The sequence below is a fragment of the Paroedura picta genome, chromosome 9, assembly GCF_049243985.1.
Source record: "Paroedura picta isolate Pp20150507F chromosome 9, Ppicta_v3.0, whole genome shotgun sequence".
NCBI classification, from domain to species: domain Eukaryota; kingdom Metazoa; phylum Chordata; class Lepidosauria; order Squamata; family Gekkonidae; genus Paroedura; species Paroedura picta.
This window is the reverse complement of record NC_135377.1, coordinates 65,773,057-65,791,205: the sequence shown is the minus strand read 5'-3', so window position 1 is coordinate 65,791,205 and position 18,149 is coordinate 65,773,057. Positions and strand designations below refer to the sequence as shown.

The following is an 18,149-nucleotide window of genomic DNA, read 5'->3' as shown; positions in this document are numbered from 1 at the left end:
ATGGAGCAGTAGCAAAAACTTTATTTCATATAAATATTATATATTTTAATTGTATTTAGATTTTTATGCCACCTTTTATAGATATAGATCTATACAATATTGTGTGTATGTATGTATATGACGGACTACGAAGTATTATGGCACTTCACAATCCGCCTTGAGTTCGTACCAGAAAGACGAACAAGAAATGAATAAACCAACACTTATCAAACGTCAACTCCTTCTGCGAGGTCAACTCTCCATATATAAAAAGCAATACGGTGGCACTTTGAAGACTAATATATTTTTATTCTATCGCTCATTCGACAACAGCACGGTCGACCAGGAAAATGCAGCTTCAGCTCACGGTTTCCCTTGGCTTTTACCTGCCAAAGCGACCTGGGGATTCCCAACAGCCCCGCCAGGTACCCTGGGCTGACTTTGATTGGTCCCATCACAGAAAAGCCCGCCTATGAGGCGGACACCAGCCAACGGGAAGGTTGCTTTTACACATGCGCTCTACAGTTCTTCTCGTCCTATTGTGGCGCATGCGCAATTTCATCGCCCGGCCGAAGGGCGTTAACGATGAGTGGTAGCGGTCCCATGACTCCGTCCCCAAGTAAATCGGAAGAGTTATCGGTTTCTGGCGGAGGCGGTAAGAAGCGGGACCCGACGGCTATTCATCCTATTTTAAAAGGTAAAATCCCTTCTTTCGTTTCCCTCAGCGAAGTCGTCGCTAACTGTCAAAGGGAGGGAGGGAGGGAGGCGGGAGGGAGGGAGGCGGGCGGAGGAATGTCTGAGTTGTTTTGGCGCATGCGCCCTTGCATGGCACGCGCCTTGGTGTAGGAACTGCTTGCCTTGCACGAGGCCAAAGGAACAGGCGAGGGCTCAGGGTTGGGCATGATTGCTGAGACCTTAGCGTTGCTAACAATGGAGGCTACGCCTACGGCTGCCCCTTTGGAATTATGGTTCTTAAAGGCATGAAGGTGCCTTATCCTTGTTCGTAGGGATGCCAGTCCCCAGGTAGGAATTGCCTGGAATTATAGCTCATTTCCAGGCGGCACAGATCTGTTCCCCTGTTGGAAATGGCTGCTTTGAGATCCTGCCCACTCCTGGTTCCACCTCCAAAATCTCCAGGCATTTCCCAGCCCAAAGCTGGCAACCCTAGTTGGCAGAGTTTAAATATGCAAAGAGGGGCGAAGTCTCTGGCTGCTGAAAAGAATACATTAGTTTTGTTTGGAAGAGGAACAATCTTTGTATATAAAGAGGAGCAAGAAGACTTAAATGTCTGTTGTCTTTCAGTCTGTTATGTAGACAGGCTGGGAGGAAGTGTGCTATTGAAGGATCAGGGCATCTCCAAAGAGCCAGTCAGCACACTAGAAGAGAGTATTTGAAAAATATCAGGAAGTTACTTTGTTAAATACACATTTTCTCCAGTGTCTTCTGTTTGAGATTCTTCACATGCTATTGATTCAAGCACATTACTGATTTTTGCATATTCTGGCAATCCTGAATCAGACCATTGGTCCATCAGCAGATTGGCAGCAGCTCTCCAGGGACTCAGGTTGAGGTCTTCCGCATCACCTAGTGCCTGGACATTTTAAGTGGAGATGGCAAGAAATGAACCTGTCAGTGACATTTTTTAAATGTCTAAATACTTGTGAGTTGTTTTGTTTTCTTTGGTCCTGCATCTGAACTGCTAACGTCTGGAAGCAAATTCTGATGCAGATATTAGGTACAAAGCTATTTGTGTGTGTGTGTGTGTGTGTGTGTGTGTGTGTGTGTGTGTATTGTATAATGTTTGTTAAATATCCCCCAGCTGCAGGCTGATCTTATCTCTTGGGAAGTGGGTGATTTTAGTATTCATATCCAAATCATCTGAACCTTTGTGGAGTGAGGCTAATTCATTAATAAATTTTGGTGTATAAGATCAGGCTAGTAAATCCTGGAGATTGTGAGTAAATGCCAAGATGACAGCTGGAGATGGGAGACCAAGTATGGGAAGGCGGAAGACTGGCAGAAATCAGTGAATTGGATAATAGTAAGCTAAAGGTAGCAAATTTGTTTTTATGCTATTCCCTTCACAAAAAACACAGTAGAAGTTGGGCTTTGTATGGCAGGTTTTCCTTTCTTGGTTCCTGATTTGTGGTTATTCCCCCTTCTCATGGCTGCCAGGGCTTTAACAGTTTTTTTTTTTAATCAACACATAAATCTACATTGCTGTCATGATAAGTGGCCAAAATAAAAAACAGGTCAATCCACAAGACATGAAGATGAGAAGAACAAGCTTGTGGTGAATTTATGAAATAAACTGAAAAGAATTTCTAAGAAGATATATATTGATTTATTGAAACAGGTTCTGTGGCTTCCCAGCATTTTTTTAAAGTCTGTAGCCCATTCTGTTGTGAAGATATCAGGGAAAAGGCATATCTTTGCCACTGGAGCGAGAGACTTTTTAAAAATGAAAGCTGATGATTCAGAGAACTTGCTACTCCTGTTGCTAAAACAGTAGAGTGCTGATTGTAGTGCTGATTCTTTATAAATAAGGACACCCCCCACACACACGCATTAGCCCAGGAAGGAAGAGGCTGCTGCAGGGACACGGAAAATGACTGCTATATGGGACAGAATATCCTAATTTTCCCACCCATACTATCTTCCCAAAACTTCAAAGCAAAGCATATTTGCAAAAGATCTGAGACAAGCCAAGAAAAGCAGGGGAGGAGCATGAATCCTGTGTTGAGCAGGGGGTTGGACTAGATGGCCTGTATGGCCCCTTCCAATTATATGATTCTGTGAATGCGCCATGATGCTCTGGGGAAGCAGGAAAAACAATCCTATTTGCCAACATCCCCAAATCAAGGGCAAATATTTGTGTGGAAATGGATCAAGCAGGCTTATTCTAATAAAATATTTCCCCCTATAAAACTTACCCTTTGTATCTAATGGTTTTGTGGAACCCTAAAATGTGAACAAATTTATCATTGCATAAGCTTACCACAGAAGTTTATACCAAATGTCTAAGCTTCTGTATGATTCTTGGTTTTGTTGCATCAGATCATCGTGGCAATATTACTGCCATATTAAACCAGTTGCCACACACAGCTGGTGGTACAAACTGCCAGCAAGTCATATCTGACTTATGCTGAAGGGTTTCCAGGACAGAGACAAGCAGAAGTTGCCTGGCTCTGAACTATTCCGCACTGGTGGCGCCAGGCTGCCACTAGGTGTTTGCAGTGAGGCAGTTTGATATTGGGATATAAGCTTTAAACAAGACTCTTCTAATAAGGCTTTTATTCCAAAATAAAGTTATATCTCCTGGCCAGATTCTGTTCTCTGTTGTTTTAGTAAATAAAGTTGAGGAAAGCTCAGCTGAGACTTCCTAAAATGGTGCTTGCATACACAGAAGATAACTCATTATAAAGCAAAAAACCTGCCCAACTTTAAGACATTTCTTTCCACTCAGCTGTTGGAAGAGGGAAGGAAGGAAGAAGAGGATGGAATGATACAGGAGAGTTGTTGAACTAGAGCTGTTGACTCAGTGTCATTTCATGCTTGCTGAAATAACTCATTAACATTTTAAAATGACTATTGTTCATTTTCACCTAGATGTTGGAGAAATATATTCTCGGCTTTTGGATCACAGACCAGTCATTCAAGGAGAAATTCGTTACTTCGTTAAAGAATTCGAAGTAAGCTTTGATGTTTTATGTTTTGAAATAAGGTACCTTGGAAAACATTTTCTTCCTTCTTCATTTCATGTTTGTTTTGCCTTTGTTTTCCCCCTTGTGAGTTGTTTTTTGTTAATACATGGCTGTGCATATATGTTGTCTAATTAAATATTATCATTATTTCATTTAAACCCTGCCTTACTCCCCAATGGGTACCTAAAGCAGCTTACATAGTCCTCTTCTCCTTCACTGTATGTTCACAACAGCCCCGTGAGGAAGCTAAGTCTTGAGACTGCGAGTGACCTGAGTTCACCAAGGTTTTTCTTATTATCACTTTTGTGGTTTCATTTGCAACCACAAACACTATAAATGCTTATTTTTAAATATGAAAAATCAGGTTGTTCAGCTTTTGTCCCCATGATGCATGTTGCCTGTTTTGGGGAGCATCCATGTGGAAAATTGCATTTCTGCCCTTTTTGTGGCATGTCCCAATCTTCCTTTGCTGCTACTTCTAGTCAGATAAATTAGTATAGCGTTAAGTGGAATTCTTCAAGCTTTAATGCAGGGCTGGGAAGTGTGTACTCTTACTGTAGTCATGGTAGGTTCAAGTGGGTAGATGTATTGGTTTGCAGTAGAAGAGGAATAATCTATATAGATGGATCAAAACGATGGGTCCAAATTCATTTTCAAATCTCTTGTAGCAAGAGTTCACAGAAAGTATTAATGGGGATGATACCAGCCATATCTGGTGCATAGGGTATTATTTATTTGGAATAATTAAGGCCTTGTTTGAAAGTGTCTAAAATATACCCTATCTTTAACAGTATGATCTAAACAAAATTGCCCCTTTAAATGTTAAAAATACAACCATAGTGTAAAAAGATACAACCCTAGATGAGTTGTCTCCACAAGATGGCAGCATAACTTTAAGAATAATTATACAGTTGGAGGAAGAGTTGGCAGAACCTTACTACTAGTAACTCTTAATCTGTCACGTTGATTTCCCTTCAATGCTGTTGCTGTAATAATCAAGATCACACCAAGTATGTTAAGGTTTTTGAAGGGGTTAGGTTTTTTATTTGAATGTAGTAGAAGTTATGTGTAGATGGATGATGGGATGGACGTGCTATAGTATAGCTTGCTTACTTGGATAAATGTTCAGGGACTGTAGTCTTTACTGCTGTGTATAGCTTACTATAGGTAGCACCCTATTATGTAATTTTCGCACCACTTAATATCTTCTATTAACATTTATGCTATGCTTTAGTTCGTCCTGGTTGGTTCGTCTGCGTTCCTAATGCATTGTTTATAGAATTGTTAATTGTATTGATTAACTACATGTAATATGTTTGAAGTCCCTTTGAAAAAGTGGACTATAAATAACCATAAAGAAATAAATTTGGTAAATGAATAAGTTTTGCTGTTTAAATCATTTAAGTGCACTGGATATCATTTGAATGTCAACAAATAACGTAAGCTTAGACTTTCTCTCTTTTAACTTTTTCAATAGGAAAAACGTAGCTTCCGAGAAGTGCGAGTTCTTGAAAACATGAAGAACACAGTTTTTGAAGCAAATGATCAAACTTTGCCTAAGTGTGAACGAGTCATGCATGACAATCTAAATGAAGTGCTCAAAAGATGTAAGCCAAATTATTTGTTTTCTGCTTTTTGCCTTTGAAATTCTTTGGGGGGTTTCAAGCTGAACAACTCCATGGCCCATGTGAAACCTTCTACGTAACTTTGTGGGGCAAGTTGCCTCCAGTTCATTTGTGATGAAAAACAAGGATATAAGTCTTAAATAAAATCTAGTAAGAGAATACATGCTGAACAGCTGTGCAGCGCTTTCAAATGCTCTCCAAAATACCCACATATTTTATTTAAAGACATGCATGAAGCTGCCTATTGCAAAGCCAGAACATTGGTCTACCAAGACCAGCACTGAATACTGTGACCAACAGTGGGTCTCTGAGGTCTCCGGGAGAAGGCTTTCATCCCCTGCTATCTGATCCTTTTAACTGAAGATATCTGAAGCTTTCTCCCTGTAAACAGATGCTCTGTTACAGAGAAGGAATTCTACCCCATTTATTTAATTTTGTTTGAAACATACCCAGCCTTTAAATTTAAAATGCCTCCTACTATAGTGGTTGCAGTATTCTGCATTAGTAACAGACCCTTCCCATAGAGTGGCGTCATTGTATGGTACTGTCCTGCAATTTTCTTGCAGTGATACCACTTCTGGAAAATAATCCTATACACTGGGCAGCGGCATTCTAAATAATACGTGGGGACAGTAAATGCTGACCAAGCTGGTCTTCCTCTCTGCATTTGACTGCACAGACCCCATCATTGTTAAATATGATAGTCAAACTTGGTTGGCTGATGATTCCAAGTGTGAGTTCTTGGGGGGGGGGGGGTTGATAGTTGTCCCAGTTTTTAAATTTTGCACAATTTTACAAGTCTGCTTGGAAATCAGATGGAGGAGCCAAAATGTTGTGTAAGGAGCCTTTGCTTGGACTTACGGTTTGTTTGAATGTAGGTTCAGGTGGGTAGCTGCATTGGTTTGCAGTAGAAGAGCAAGATTTAAGTCCAGTAACAATTTAAAGACAACAGGGTTGTCTTTAAGAGTCAACGCTCCCTTCCTCAGATCAGGCAGAAAATGGCAAATTACATTTTTGTTAGGCAATATTCCCCAACCCTATAACACATATAATTTGTTTGTAACATAGCGACTCCTGTTCAAGCCAAGAAATGGAATATTGGTTTGTAAATTTATTTTCTGGTTGTTGTTTTAAAAAAAAAGGTTCTAGTCAGTTTCCAGAATCAAAGACTGAATAGGCAGGTAAAATAATGAAGTTCTGGTAAATACAGGTGCACAGTGGGCACATATACGTAATTTCAACTATGAATCAGGTAAGAATGAAATAAGTGAGGAGGTCAGTTTGAAATAAAATCAAATATTGTAAGTTAGGAGATTGTTATTTCAATATATGTAGAAGAAGTAAAGTTGGTTCTTATACCCTGCTTTTCTCTACCCGAAGGAGTCTCCAAACAGCTTACAGTCGCTTTCCCTTTCCTCTCCCCACAACAGACACCCTGTGAGGTGGGGTGAAGCTGAGAGAGCCCTGATATCACTGCTCAGTCAGAACAGCTTTATCAGTGCTGTGGCGAGCCCAAGGTCACCCAGCTGGCTGCATGTGGAGGAGGTGCAGGGAATCAAACCCGGCTCGCCAGATTAGAAGTCCGCACTCTTAACCACAACACCAAACTGGCTCGCTCTATTTGTCATGGTTATTGTATTAGACAAGGATGTGAGAAATGTGACTTACACTGCCTAATGTATCACCAAGGATGATTTATAACAAAGAGGGAAGGAGAAGATTGTTTTAAGGTGCTTGGGCCCCCATTGGAGAGAAAAAAACTGTATCTAATTAGGCTACTGTTATTGGTGGTAGCATTACAACTAAGTTGATTTTGCATAGCAGGTGGGATGGATTGCCTGGATTGCTGTTTCTAAAACCAGGTTTCAAGCACTGTCATTGAATTCTGGTACCAGTGTTCCAAGAACACTAGATTCCCTGATTGCACTTGATCACGGTGGATCCTACAATATACTCCTTGCTGGTTTTGCTATTACCTTTCATGTTTAACAGAGCAATAAAGAGCCTTTAAAAAGTTTTTAAAGTTGCACATGCTTTGAGAAGGTCCATTGTTACTGCTTCACGGCAGACTTTTAATATTGAATGATGATTCAGTGATTCACATAGTAGTATTTGTATGTAGAATACCCACTTCTAGAATCATTAATGGCCATTGATGGAACGAAATAGATATAAGTGGAGAACTCTTAAAACCTGAGCTTTTCTTGGAGGTTAGCGGTTCTTAAATTTAAAAATCAATTTCAGCAGTAGGGAATGCTCTCACAGAAACAACAAAGACTACTCTGGCTGTGCATGCAGTTTGTTTATTGATCTGAATGTGTTGTTTTGATGGTTATGTTTTTATTCTGTTTCTCTGTCTCCCAGAGGGTCTCCATTAAAATTCAGGCCACAATCTAGGTAGCAGGCACAATGCATCAATAAAAATAAGGCACAGGGCCTTGCCTTCAGTCTTAAGAGAAGGAGGATATAAAGGAAATATCAGAAGAGTTCTGATGCTGGAGTAAAGAAACAAGGACTGGCAGTGTTACGCAAAATGTGACTATATGAAATAGTGACATTGATATGATTTATGCAGGTTGCAGGATTCCATCTTTCTTGATGTAAAATTTGAATTGTATTGATACAGAATTTTTTATGTAGTTCACGCAGCCCATCCGTCATTTTACTAAAGGCTTGCACTGGACCAATTCCAGTGGTGGCCCTGATAGGGACAGAAAGACAAGGCACACATTTTGTAAAGAAATCAGTTGCTGAGGACAAGGTGGCGTAGTATTGTGCTTTGGGAGTGAAAATAGGCAATGAAATAATATTCATGTCAATATTCCAGTGCAAGCCGGCAATGAGATGATCAGCAGACTCCAGCAGAGAGAACAGGAAGAAAAACAGGTAAGGTTTCATGTAACTAATTTGTAAATTATCCTTGTATGTGTCATCTTGACTTTCAATGTGACACACCTTCAAAGTATTTGTCCTTTTTCTCCTGTCTCCTCTTCCTGTGCTTACTTTTTCCCCCTCATGGCTGCTCATGATTTTGCTATAGAAAACAGGACTTTTTAAAAACCAAAATCTTTAGCAAGTGTTATGCAGTAAATCTCTGCATGGTGTTAGAATAGGATGGTCAGTGCATCACTCAAGCATGACAAGTAACAACTTTGAGAATGGATCAGGAGGTTGTAGTGCAGTGCTCTGGGGCTAATGCAAGGTTTCTGCCTTATTGGATTGTAAATGTAACTACTGTACCAATTTGATCTTGTTTCAGCCTTGACATACAAGCAGTATGAATCTCTAGTTTGCTTTGGGTGGCCCCACAGATAAAATTGTGTTCTTGCATGGCAGAGTGAATGAGCTTTGAGATTCATGGGCTCTGTTATAGTGAGCCTGTATGTTACTGCAGAACCCATCAGTAAATAAATAAAAATTCTGAGGCACACCTTCCTCTGTAGTAACTTCAACAGCTGTAGGAAAGAGCTGAGTAAAGCTGCCATTGGTGGGTTTTTTAGAATTTCCAAACTAATAGAGTTACCAGATTCGCTTTTCTCATATGTGGAAACTTTTTCGTTGAATTTCCTTCACAGCTACAGAAAAAAAAGGAAAAAGAAACGGTTAAAGAAATTAAAATCCCTCTTTCTGTGGAACAAAAAATACCCAACAGAATGGAAATGTAAATCTTTCCTGGTTAGCTGAAAACAGTGAACATACTATGAATATGGCTTATTGAAATGGAAGTGTTTCATAGGAGATGTTATTTAATGAAAGACCATATTATAAGAACATGTGACTCACTGGAATCTCTCACATGGCTGCACATTGCTTGTTTGCAATACAGATGCTCTAAAACCTCAGGATTAGGAAAAACTGTGCAAGACGTTAATTCCCCGTCTTAGTTCTGTACTTCAGTGCTATGGAGAGGCAGCCCTTTCGGGTATATGTTCTGCCATAGAGATGTATTGTAAAGTAGGGTGCAGCTACACTTAATGCTTGTAAGTACAGTAATGGGTATGAATGCACCATATGGCAGCAAAATTCTGTTGGGCCCAACATAGATTTCATGTTTCTAAATTCTAACTGGGCAGGACATTTGGAGTGTGCTTTAGGTTCACATACATGAAAAGCAAGGTGAAAGTATTAATTTCCCCTCCTTTCCCCCTTTTAAGAGTTAAATGGTATCTAATGCTAGTGCTAATATCCACACAGATTACAGTCACCATTACCAGAACCAGTAATCTCATTTTGAATTCCAGTGACAACTCCATGGTTCAGCAATACTTTGCCAACTCATGCCTGAAACTCAGCTCTGCTTCAGCTTTTACCAGGGAGTAAATTATGCAGTAATGTCAAATAAAAATGGGTGTTAATACCTTGCATTGTAGAGTTGAATGGGGCCAAAGGGGTCATGTCATTTCAGGGCACTGATGCCTACTAGAGCCATTCACTTACCACTCCCCTTAAAGGCTAGCCTGTGCAATTCAGATCACATCATATGTCAAACAGGGCACAGAGGGATTTGTAGGGCTCTTGTTAAGCAAGCCAAGTGGGAGTGTATGCTATAGGAAACAACAGAAACCTCCCAGCTACCTTGCCCAGCATAGAAGTTCCTTAAGTCAGAACTTCATGTACAAACAGGATCCATTCATTTAGTCTTCCCAAGATAAATTTTCTTGAATGCACCTCCAGGTTCCATCATGGTATTCTGTCATTATATGGGGAAACATTTTCCCCCTTTAGGAAAACATAATCACGTGTATGATGGATGGAGTCACTGAAGCAGTAGGTGCGAACTTAAATGGACTCCGGGGAATGGTAGAGGACAGGAAGGCCTGGAGGATCATTGTCCATGGGGTCACGATGGGTCGGACACGACTTCGCACATAACAACAACAAATCACGTGTATGACAACTTTTTGTATTGTTCTCAAATACAGAAAGATAACAAACGTATCTTTCTGAAATGGCTGAATGCTTCTGTGTTGGAGATCTCCTGCAAACTGTAGAGCTACTTATGAATCTCTTCAGTGAGCAGTCTCTTTTCTGTGCCGCTGCATGGCTTAGCTGGAAAAGGTTGCTGGCTTTTTAAAAAAGGAATCATTTTTAGTTTATTTTAAAGAGTTCGCTTCCACCCTCCACACTTTCTGGGAATGCCAAAAATTATTCTCTTCAAAAAAATGGGTGGCTTTCCTAGGCTTATGTGCGTCATTGGGCAGTTCCTTACTACATGAACAAGACAGTTCTGTCCTGGATACACTACATGTTTCTCAAGTTTACCTGTGATGGAGAGTGACAGGTACTGTATACAGCGTTCTAGTATATCAGAGTCCCTTTTTAGAGTGAGCATACCAAGGTTAGCAGTGGTGATGCTGGTTCTTCTCACCTGTTTTGCTGAAGCTAGCTGTTGTGCTGGATAAAGGAGATGCTTGAATGGAGAAAGCTGTGCTTATTAATCTTTCAAGCTAAATATTGATGTGTTGCCAGAACAGAGTAAATCCAAGCACTGACGGGGTTTGTCTGGTTATTTGTATTTATAGATTAAGTGTCTAAGAGGATTTTGCAACACTCAGGAGGGTGCGTTGGTTTACTAAAATGTACCCTGTGCTACTCCGTGTTCTCTAAAGGCAGTTTGAAGAAGAAGGCATACTCCACATCTCCAATAGAAACAGAAAATACATGAAAACAGTACCCCCACCTCCCCGGGTTACTCACATTGGATGTAGAATGAATGAATATTGTGTGAGAGTAGGCAAAAAACTAGCCTCAGCCAATCAAATGCCCTTTGACTTCTTGTTGCTTGAACAGTTGAAGAGCTGAATGCAGCCAAGACTGGACTGCTTCAAGCTGAAGAGCATACCGCAGTGGTTTTCTAAGTATGAAGTGGACTTCTTTGGAGAAATGGGACAGTTCCCAGGGCTGTGAAACATCCCCAGTAGAACACCATAGAGAGCGGTGTTCCCCACAGTGCACCAGGGTTGGGAGGCAATGGAAGAAGTATCAATTACAAGCTTTTGTGATTTCTAAGGTCCATTTTTCCAAAACAGTGTCTCTTCCCTTTTCTTTTGATGAATCTTGCTTGAGGTACATACTGTACCAGTACAACCATTTTTCTTAATTACACTAGAGCGACAGCTGCATCAGTTCCTTTCCCCATGATGTCTTCCAGAAAACACTGAGAACAAGCTATGTTTTAAAGCCTCTGATTCTAAAGTTTCTCATTGGAAAATTGCTTGTGCATTGCAGAGGTACTGATTTCTTGCCATGGCCTTCACAAGGGTGAAGTTTCTAACCTTTGTGCTGAGGCCATCTCAAAGCCAGTTGACTTGAAAGTAAAGTGGTGTTTATGAGGCTGGTGTCAAGCTGCAGGGTATGGAATATATACAATGTCCCTAAACAGAAGTTACACAGTATCCCATAACAGCGTGACATCCTCCTTTTTCTGCCTCTCTTTGCGTTTTCAAGAAGAAAACTATCACCCCTGCCTGTGAAAAATTCCCATCTCCTGAAATGGCAGAATTTGTTTCTTGTGTGTCTTCTGCTACATAGCTGCTTTGCAGTAGATGAGAGATTGAAAAGAATGTGGAACATTCTTGGGCAAAAATACCTTTAGAAGTCTATCTCCTTTACCTAAGGAAGTTCCGTTACGACAAAGTTCAAGAATCACTGCTGGAGCGAAATCTGGTTTCTTTTTCTTTTTGTGGGGGGTCGGGGGGGGGGGGGGTTATCCACTGCAAACTTTTCTTTGTAAACCACCCCTAACTGTGTAGAAGTGACAGGGCTTCCTTTCTCTCGTCAGCTTCAGACCGAGAAGTTAACGGCTGGTGAAAAGCAACGAATAGCCCAGTGGGAGGAATTTCTGAAGGAACAGCACAGCCTAAAAGCAGTTGTGGATGAAGAACATGCCAAAGCTATGGAGCGCCTTAAAGAACAGTACGCCATAATGGAGAAGGACTTGAACAAGCACACGCTTTAAGGGCTCTTGTTTTGCAGTATTGTTGCTCACCTGGTTCCGACACTCTGCGTCACAGAATTACCAGCACAGTATCGCAGATCACACAACACAGCGGCAGTAGCAAGAACTTTAAAAAAAGATCAGTGTTTTTTTTTAACATAAGGTGTGTGTGCTGCCAGTAATCTTTCCTAACAAATGAAATTAGTTTGATTGTATCAACTTCAATTATCCCTTCCAGTAGATCTGAGTTTTCATTCAGTCGTTATAATGAGATCTGCATTGCCATAGCACAGACTGGAGGGAGATGTGCATGAATTTGACTTGGGAGAGAAGATGACATTTTGTGAGAAGATGTGACTAAACAGTCTTGTGGATTATGGAAATTAAACTCCAAAAGCCTCCGGATGCTGCAAAGTGGCAGAAGTAAATAGTCTTGGGTTGATATTTACACCGCTTAGGCTAGCAGGTTGATTACCAAGAGAGGCAGGAGGTCTTTTGGAACAAAGTATTCCTGTCATCACTTGGTGCTGTCCAGAAAAGAGCAAAGTATTTTTTTTTAAACAGTTCTTTGGCCGTATGTATTTGTCTGTCTCAGTGGTGGCTGAACTGTGGCCACAGTTTGACCACCCCTGGCCTGCATCATAGTCCAACATGCACAAAACATCCATTACGTTGAGTCCACCTGGAATCTGTGGGAGTCAGCTGATCCTTGTTAGGAAGGAGAACCTCTGACTTCTGCAAGCACTGCAAGTGTAAATGTTTTGCTTCAGATGACAACGTTGGCATATTAATTTGTGTTCCTTGCAAAGAGATTGTATTAGAGAATATGGCCAGCTCTTGTCTTCATCACTATAATAATTTGTATTAAATATTACCAGGATGGATGGATGGATGTCAAGCTTGTTTGATTATCTTTTTGTAATCGAATTTCAACAAATGGGAAAAAAAGAAGAGACACCTCAATAGCAGGATGAAAGTTGGAGCAAGCTAACCAGGGGGGCAGGAAAATCAAATGTTGCTTTGGCTGCCGAGCAGTGTGCAAAATAGGGATGTGTAAAACAAAATTGCTTGTGATCTGTTTCACAACTAGGCTCACAATGGACGCCTGTGCAAAGGTGTCCAGGCTCCATCCTGGCAGGCTCTTGATATTGTGATTAAAGCAAGCAGAGGAGACGGAATAAGTATTTGTGATTTCTTTCAATAACGCTGGGCTTCTGCCAAGCTGCTCCATCCACCACCGTAAGGCTGACAGCTTCATCAATCATCATCATCAGGTACCTGGCCTGAAAAAGAGCACTTTCCAACACCGAGGCCTGCTGGAATGTTGCTAATTCTCTTGTGGATTCGGGAGGGGGAGGGGAGGTGGCTTTAAAACGTTTCCCAGACGGGAGGGGAAAAATAAAACTTCTAATGAATATTTTAGCTGTGTATGTTAACAGAACCATCTTGTTAAAAATGGGGAATGCCAAGAATATTCTGACTAGATTGCTGAGGATTGGTGGGATTTTGATAGAAATACAAGATATGAACTTCATGGTTTAAATATAGACTCCAGGAACCAAGTTCCAGTATAACTTCTGAGTGTGTTTTAATATTGCATGATAAAATATGTAATTTTGATGTTTAAGGTGACGTGTGCGAAAGGAAGGTGCCAACGCCTTTAAACTAGATACTGTCTATCAACCTCCCACTGTATGTTTCTTATCCTCAACACTATTTCACTTCACTTCCTTATATATTTGGGAAACAGCCTCCTGGGAGGAGACTGTCCAGGGCCCTGTCTGTCCAGGTGCACCCTGATTGGCCCTCCCCCTCCAGCTCCCACCCTCCCTCCTTTTAGTGTTATTTTTGCAGAGCCCTTAGAGCTCTCTCAGCCCTACCTAGCTCACAGCATGTCTGTTGTGGGGAGAGGAAAGGGAACATGTTTGTAAAATGCGTTGGGACTCCTTGGATAGTGAAAAGCAGGGCATTAAAAACCAGAGATGTGCTCTGTGAGAAGAGACCTAAGAGAACTGTTTCTAACCCAGCTGGGTGCAAGTAGATTAGAGTCCGTCTCTCTTAACCACTATACCATGCAGAGGCACCATCTGAGGTTACTTGGATCTAGAAATCATTCTTGTTGCCAGTGTTATTCCCATGACACTAGGGAGGGAAGTTTCGCTATAAGCCTTCATTCCCAAGCTGGAGTACTAATACTCAAACTTGTACCTCATGCATCACCTACAGAGAGTATTATCAGAATGAAATTTCCTAGAAACTGGTTTCCAGTTTCCCTTTAATAAATGAGCTGTCAGTTTATGACTTAAAGAAGGAAATGTGTTCATTGCTGAATGTGCTGAATAAACACTTCTCTATTCCTCCTCCTTTACCTTGGGGCAGATCCCCCCCCTCCTCGCCCCATGCATTTATATAGAAAATCTATAAGTGGTTGTAACTAGTTGAAGTACAGGGAAATCCAACTGGGCTTCTAAAGCTGTAATCAGCTGCACAAATATGGGAGAAAGCAAGGTGCATGGGAGTAGAGAGAAAATTTCTAAAATTTTGAAGTTGTTGGGGGACATTGAAATATGTTACCACTGTAACAACAAATGAATATTTTAACAGCATATAACATTTGAGTCCAATAGCTTTAAGACAAAAAAAGCTTTATTTAAGGTATAAGCTTTCACGTGCACGCACATGTCAGCGACATTGACGTGGAAGTTCCCAGGTTATACACGTAGGTAGGTAGTGAGGACCAAACTGGAATCTCACCAAACTGCTTCGTTTACATGGTCACCATTTATTTGGATTGATGGTAAATCTATGCAAGGAAGTGTTTCTTTTGACTTAACGTGGTAAGGTGAAAACACTGTTACAATAGATTGTGTCTGGTACCAGAGAATCTTGTTAGGCTCACATAAGAGGGAAAAGGTCTACTGCATCACCACTTTGGCTACTACCTGCATTATATAAATGACCTCCTTAGTGCCACATCATAATAGGTTTTGTTTTAGCATAGGTTTTCCTCCCTCAAAATAGAATTGCTTACATCCCATCCAAAGAGCACTTTCGGTAATGAACAATTTGTCTGGGACCAAAGTCTTATCTACAGAGACTGATTCAGCTGCAGACTTAGGCTGTGTGTTTTTGTTGTGTTCGTTTCATTTTAAAATGCATCTATACGCCTTGATTTTTAAAAAAATACATCCCCATCTAAGAACAATACAATACTCACATCATTTCCTGAAAATATGCAGAGCTGGAAGGCAATTATCTACTTACCGAACAAGCTCCAACCACAGTTCCTGATATTCTTCTGAAATATTTCAACTTCCCAAGAATCCGGAAAAAATAGTTCCATGAGACTGAGCTATGAGTATGACATTTTGGCTTCCTTCGTTTCCTTCACTTGGAATTTGACATCTCAAGGCCATAAATTATTGCATATTTGGCACCCGCTGAGGCAGACCAGTGAAGAGATGTAAAGGTGGAGTGAGGAGGCTGCAGATAGCACATTATTTTTCTTCAGCTCAGGGACAATGAACGGCTTGTGTACATCTGCCCCTTAATGATGACATACTTGGATTCACTTGTCATGGTCTTTTCAAAGTAGTCATCTGAACTGCAAGCAAGAGAAACAGTCTTCCGTTTGATGATGAAGAAGAAGAGTTGGTTCTTATATGCTGCTTTTCTCTACACGAAGGAGTCTCAAAGCGGCTTACAGTCGCCTTCCCTTTCCTCTCCCCACAACAGACACCCTGTGAGATGGGTGAGGCTGAGAGAGCCCTGATATCACTGCTCGGTCAGAACAGCTTTATCCACGCTGTGGCAAGCCCAAGGTCACCCAGGTGGCTGCATGTGGGGGAGTGCGGAATCAAACCCGGCGTGCCAGATTAGAAGTCCACACTCCTAACCCACTACACCAAACGACCCACTACACCAATCCCTATCAAATAAAATTAGCAAACTAACCTGTGAAGATGTGAAGCCATCTTATATTGACTTGGCTGATGAAGGCCAGCATTGCCTGTTCTAGTGGTTCCGGTACTGGATCTTCCTCACCACCTGGTACCTGATCCTTTCAACTGGAGATGTCAGAGACAGAATCTGCGAACTTCTACACACATGAAGATGCCTTAAACTCTTGATCTAACGAAGTCAGTAACGTTTACACAGATTAGCAGTGGAATATCACCTGTAGCCTGGACCTTTTCATTGGAGATACCAAAGCTTGAACCTGAGACCTTCTGTATGCCAAACAGCTGCTCTGCCACTAAGCCACAGCCCCTCCCTGTACACAAAGCAGATGCTTTAATACCAAGCTAAAGCCCAACTCCTAGAGTCAGAGCTGTTAGGAAGTGGGACTAAGGTCATTTATATCATGTGATGATACCAACCATGACTTCTGCGACAAATTAAACCCCCACCTTGTGAGGAAAAGAACAGCCCAGTCTTGTTTGCTTCATCAGGTAGTCATCTCTCAGTTTTGCCTAGAGTGACCACATGTACTGTTTCAACAAGACACGTGCCACCCATGAGTCTTTGGTGGCTGGTCTTTAGAGTTTGTGAATTCCTATCTGAATATTTTGTTGAATAGAGCTCTGATACTGTCACAGTGGTGATTTTTAAGGACATTCCACTGAGATGGCGGAAGAGCAGTTATTTGCAAACGGCAAATAGCTACGGCTTTCTGCATTCTCATCAGTAGTTTCTTTTCTTATCAGTAATTTCTTATTTTTGGAATTTACCTCGCTAGATATAAAGGAAAAAGAATGGATGGGATTCAGGTCAGCGATTATTTGCACTTGATTGGGGAGATTTGGTTGGCAATTCATAAATTCTACATCTCTATAACATTTCCTTCTAGATGATAGCTAGTATCTTTTTGCCTTTGGAAACAGTTTTGGGGGCTCCAGCACATTGTTTGCTGGAGATCCTTTTTTAAGGTCACATTTAGCACTTTGGCTGCTCTATCTGTTATGCTCTTCCTACATAGAGAGCACTTCTTTCTGGACACAGTTGACCACTGTTAGGGTTTGGTGACATAAGAACCAAAATTTGAAATTTACTAAATGTGGTAATCTAAATTTGGAGCATTTTCTGTATTGTTCTCTGCCCTTTTCTTAATACTGACTTCCTGGCTAGCTTGGGTGGGGAGGGTTTCATTGAATTATACAAGAGATTTAAATCTGCTTTTCCAATGACTTTAAAGCGACACACTGGAAACTAAAAGCTGCTGCTGGAAAAAGCCCTGGCTGCTCTGCAGTCCCACCTCCATTGTGCTGTCCATTTTCCAGATTTTCCCAGTGCCCTCCTGTCCTCGTAATCCTCTTGAAAGCTAACAAAATATTTGCCTTGGTGCTGTTTATCCAAGTATTTAAGCACCCCACGGCTGTTAACTCCATGCCAAATCTATTAGTAAACACAGGAAACGTTGCCAGCCTCAGTGTAGGCCAAAGTTTCTCAAACTTAACTGGTTTCAAGGAACCTTCTCATTAAGTTTTCTGCAAAGAAAGTCCTGCACGCCTAAGTAGTAATAATTATTTGTTAATAATAGCCATGCTGTGGATCCTACCACTATCCTAGTATTCCATCAGACCAAGTCTGAAGATCTCTCATAACCTAGAGAGACTTTCTCCAAGTGGAGAGGTGTGTGAGTTGGAGGAAGGGAGACAAGAGCTGGCAGGACAAGCTAGAGGATTACATGGGGAGTGCTTAATACGGCATTAGGTGCCTTTCACATTGCAGAGTATTTGGGGCACAGTCAGTCTGTGTAGGCCAGGGGTGGCTAAACTGTGACTCTCCAGTCGACCATGGACTAGAATTCCCACGAGCCCCTGCCACCACATGATGGCAGGGGCTCATAGTCCACGGATGTCTGGAGAGTCACAGTTTGGCCACCCCTGTCGTAGGCCTATCGAA

General features: G+C 41.3%; 1 protein-coding gene across 1 annotated transcript; it reads left to right on the top strand.

Annotated features, from left to right (window-relative positions):
- Positions 1-510: 510 nt before the first annotated feature.
- BLOC1S5 (biogenesis of lysosomal organelles complex 1 subunit 5) lies at positions 511-13,426 on the top strand. Its single transcript, XM_077353160.1, has 5 exons — positions 511-676; positions 3,589-3,671; positions 5,161-5,290; positions 8,136-8,194; positions 12,090-13,426. Exons 1-5 carry the CDS (start codon positions 565-567, stop codon positions 12,264-12,266), a joined length of 561 nt encoding a protein of 186 aa, XP_077209275.1. The 5' UTR covers positions 511-564; the 3' UTR covers positions 12,267-13,426.
- The last annotated feature ends 4,723 nt before the right edge of the window (positions 13,427-18,149 follow it).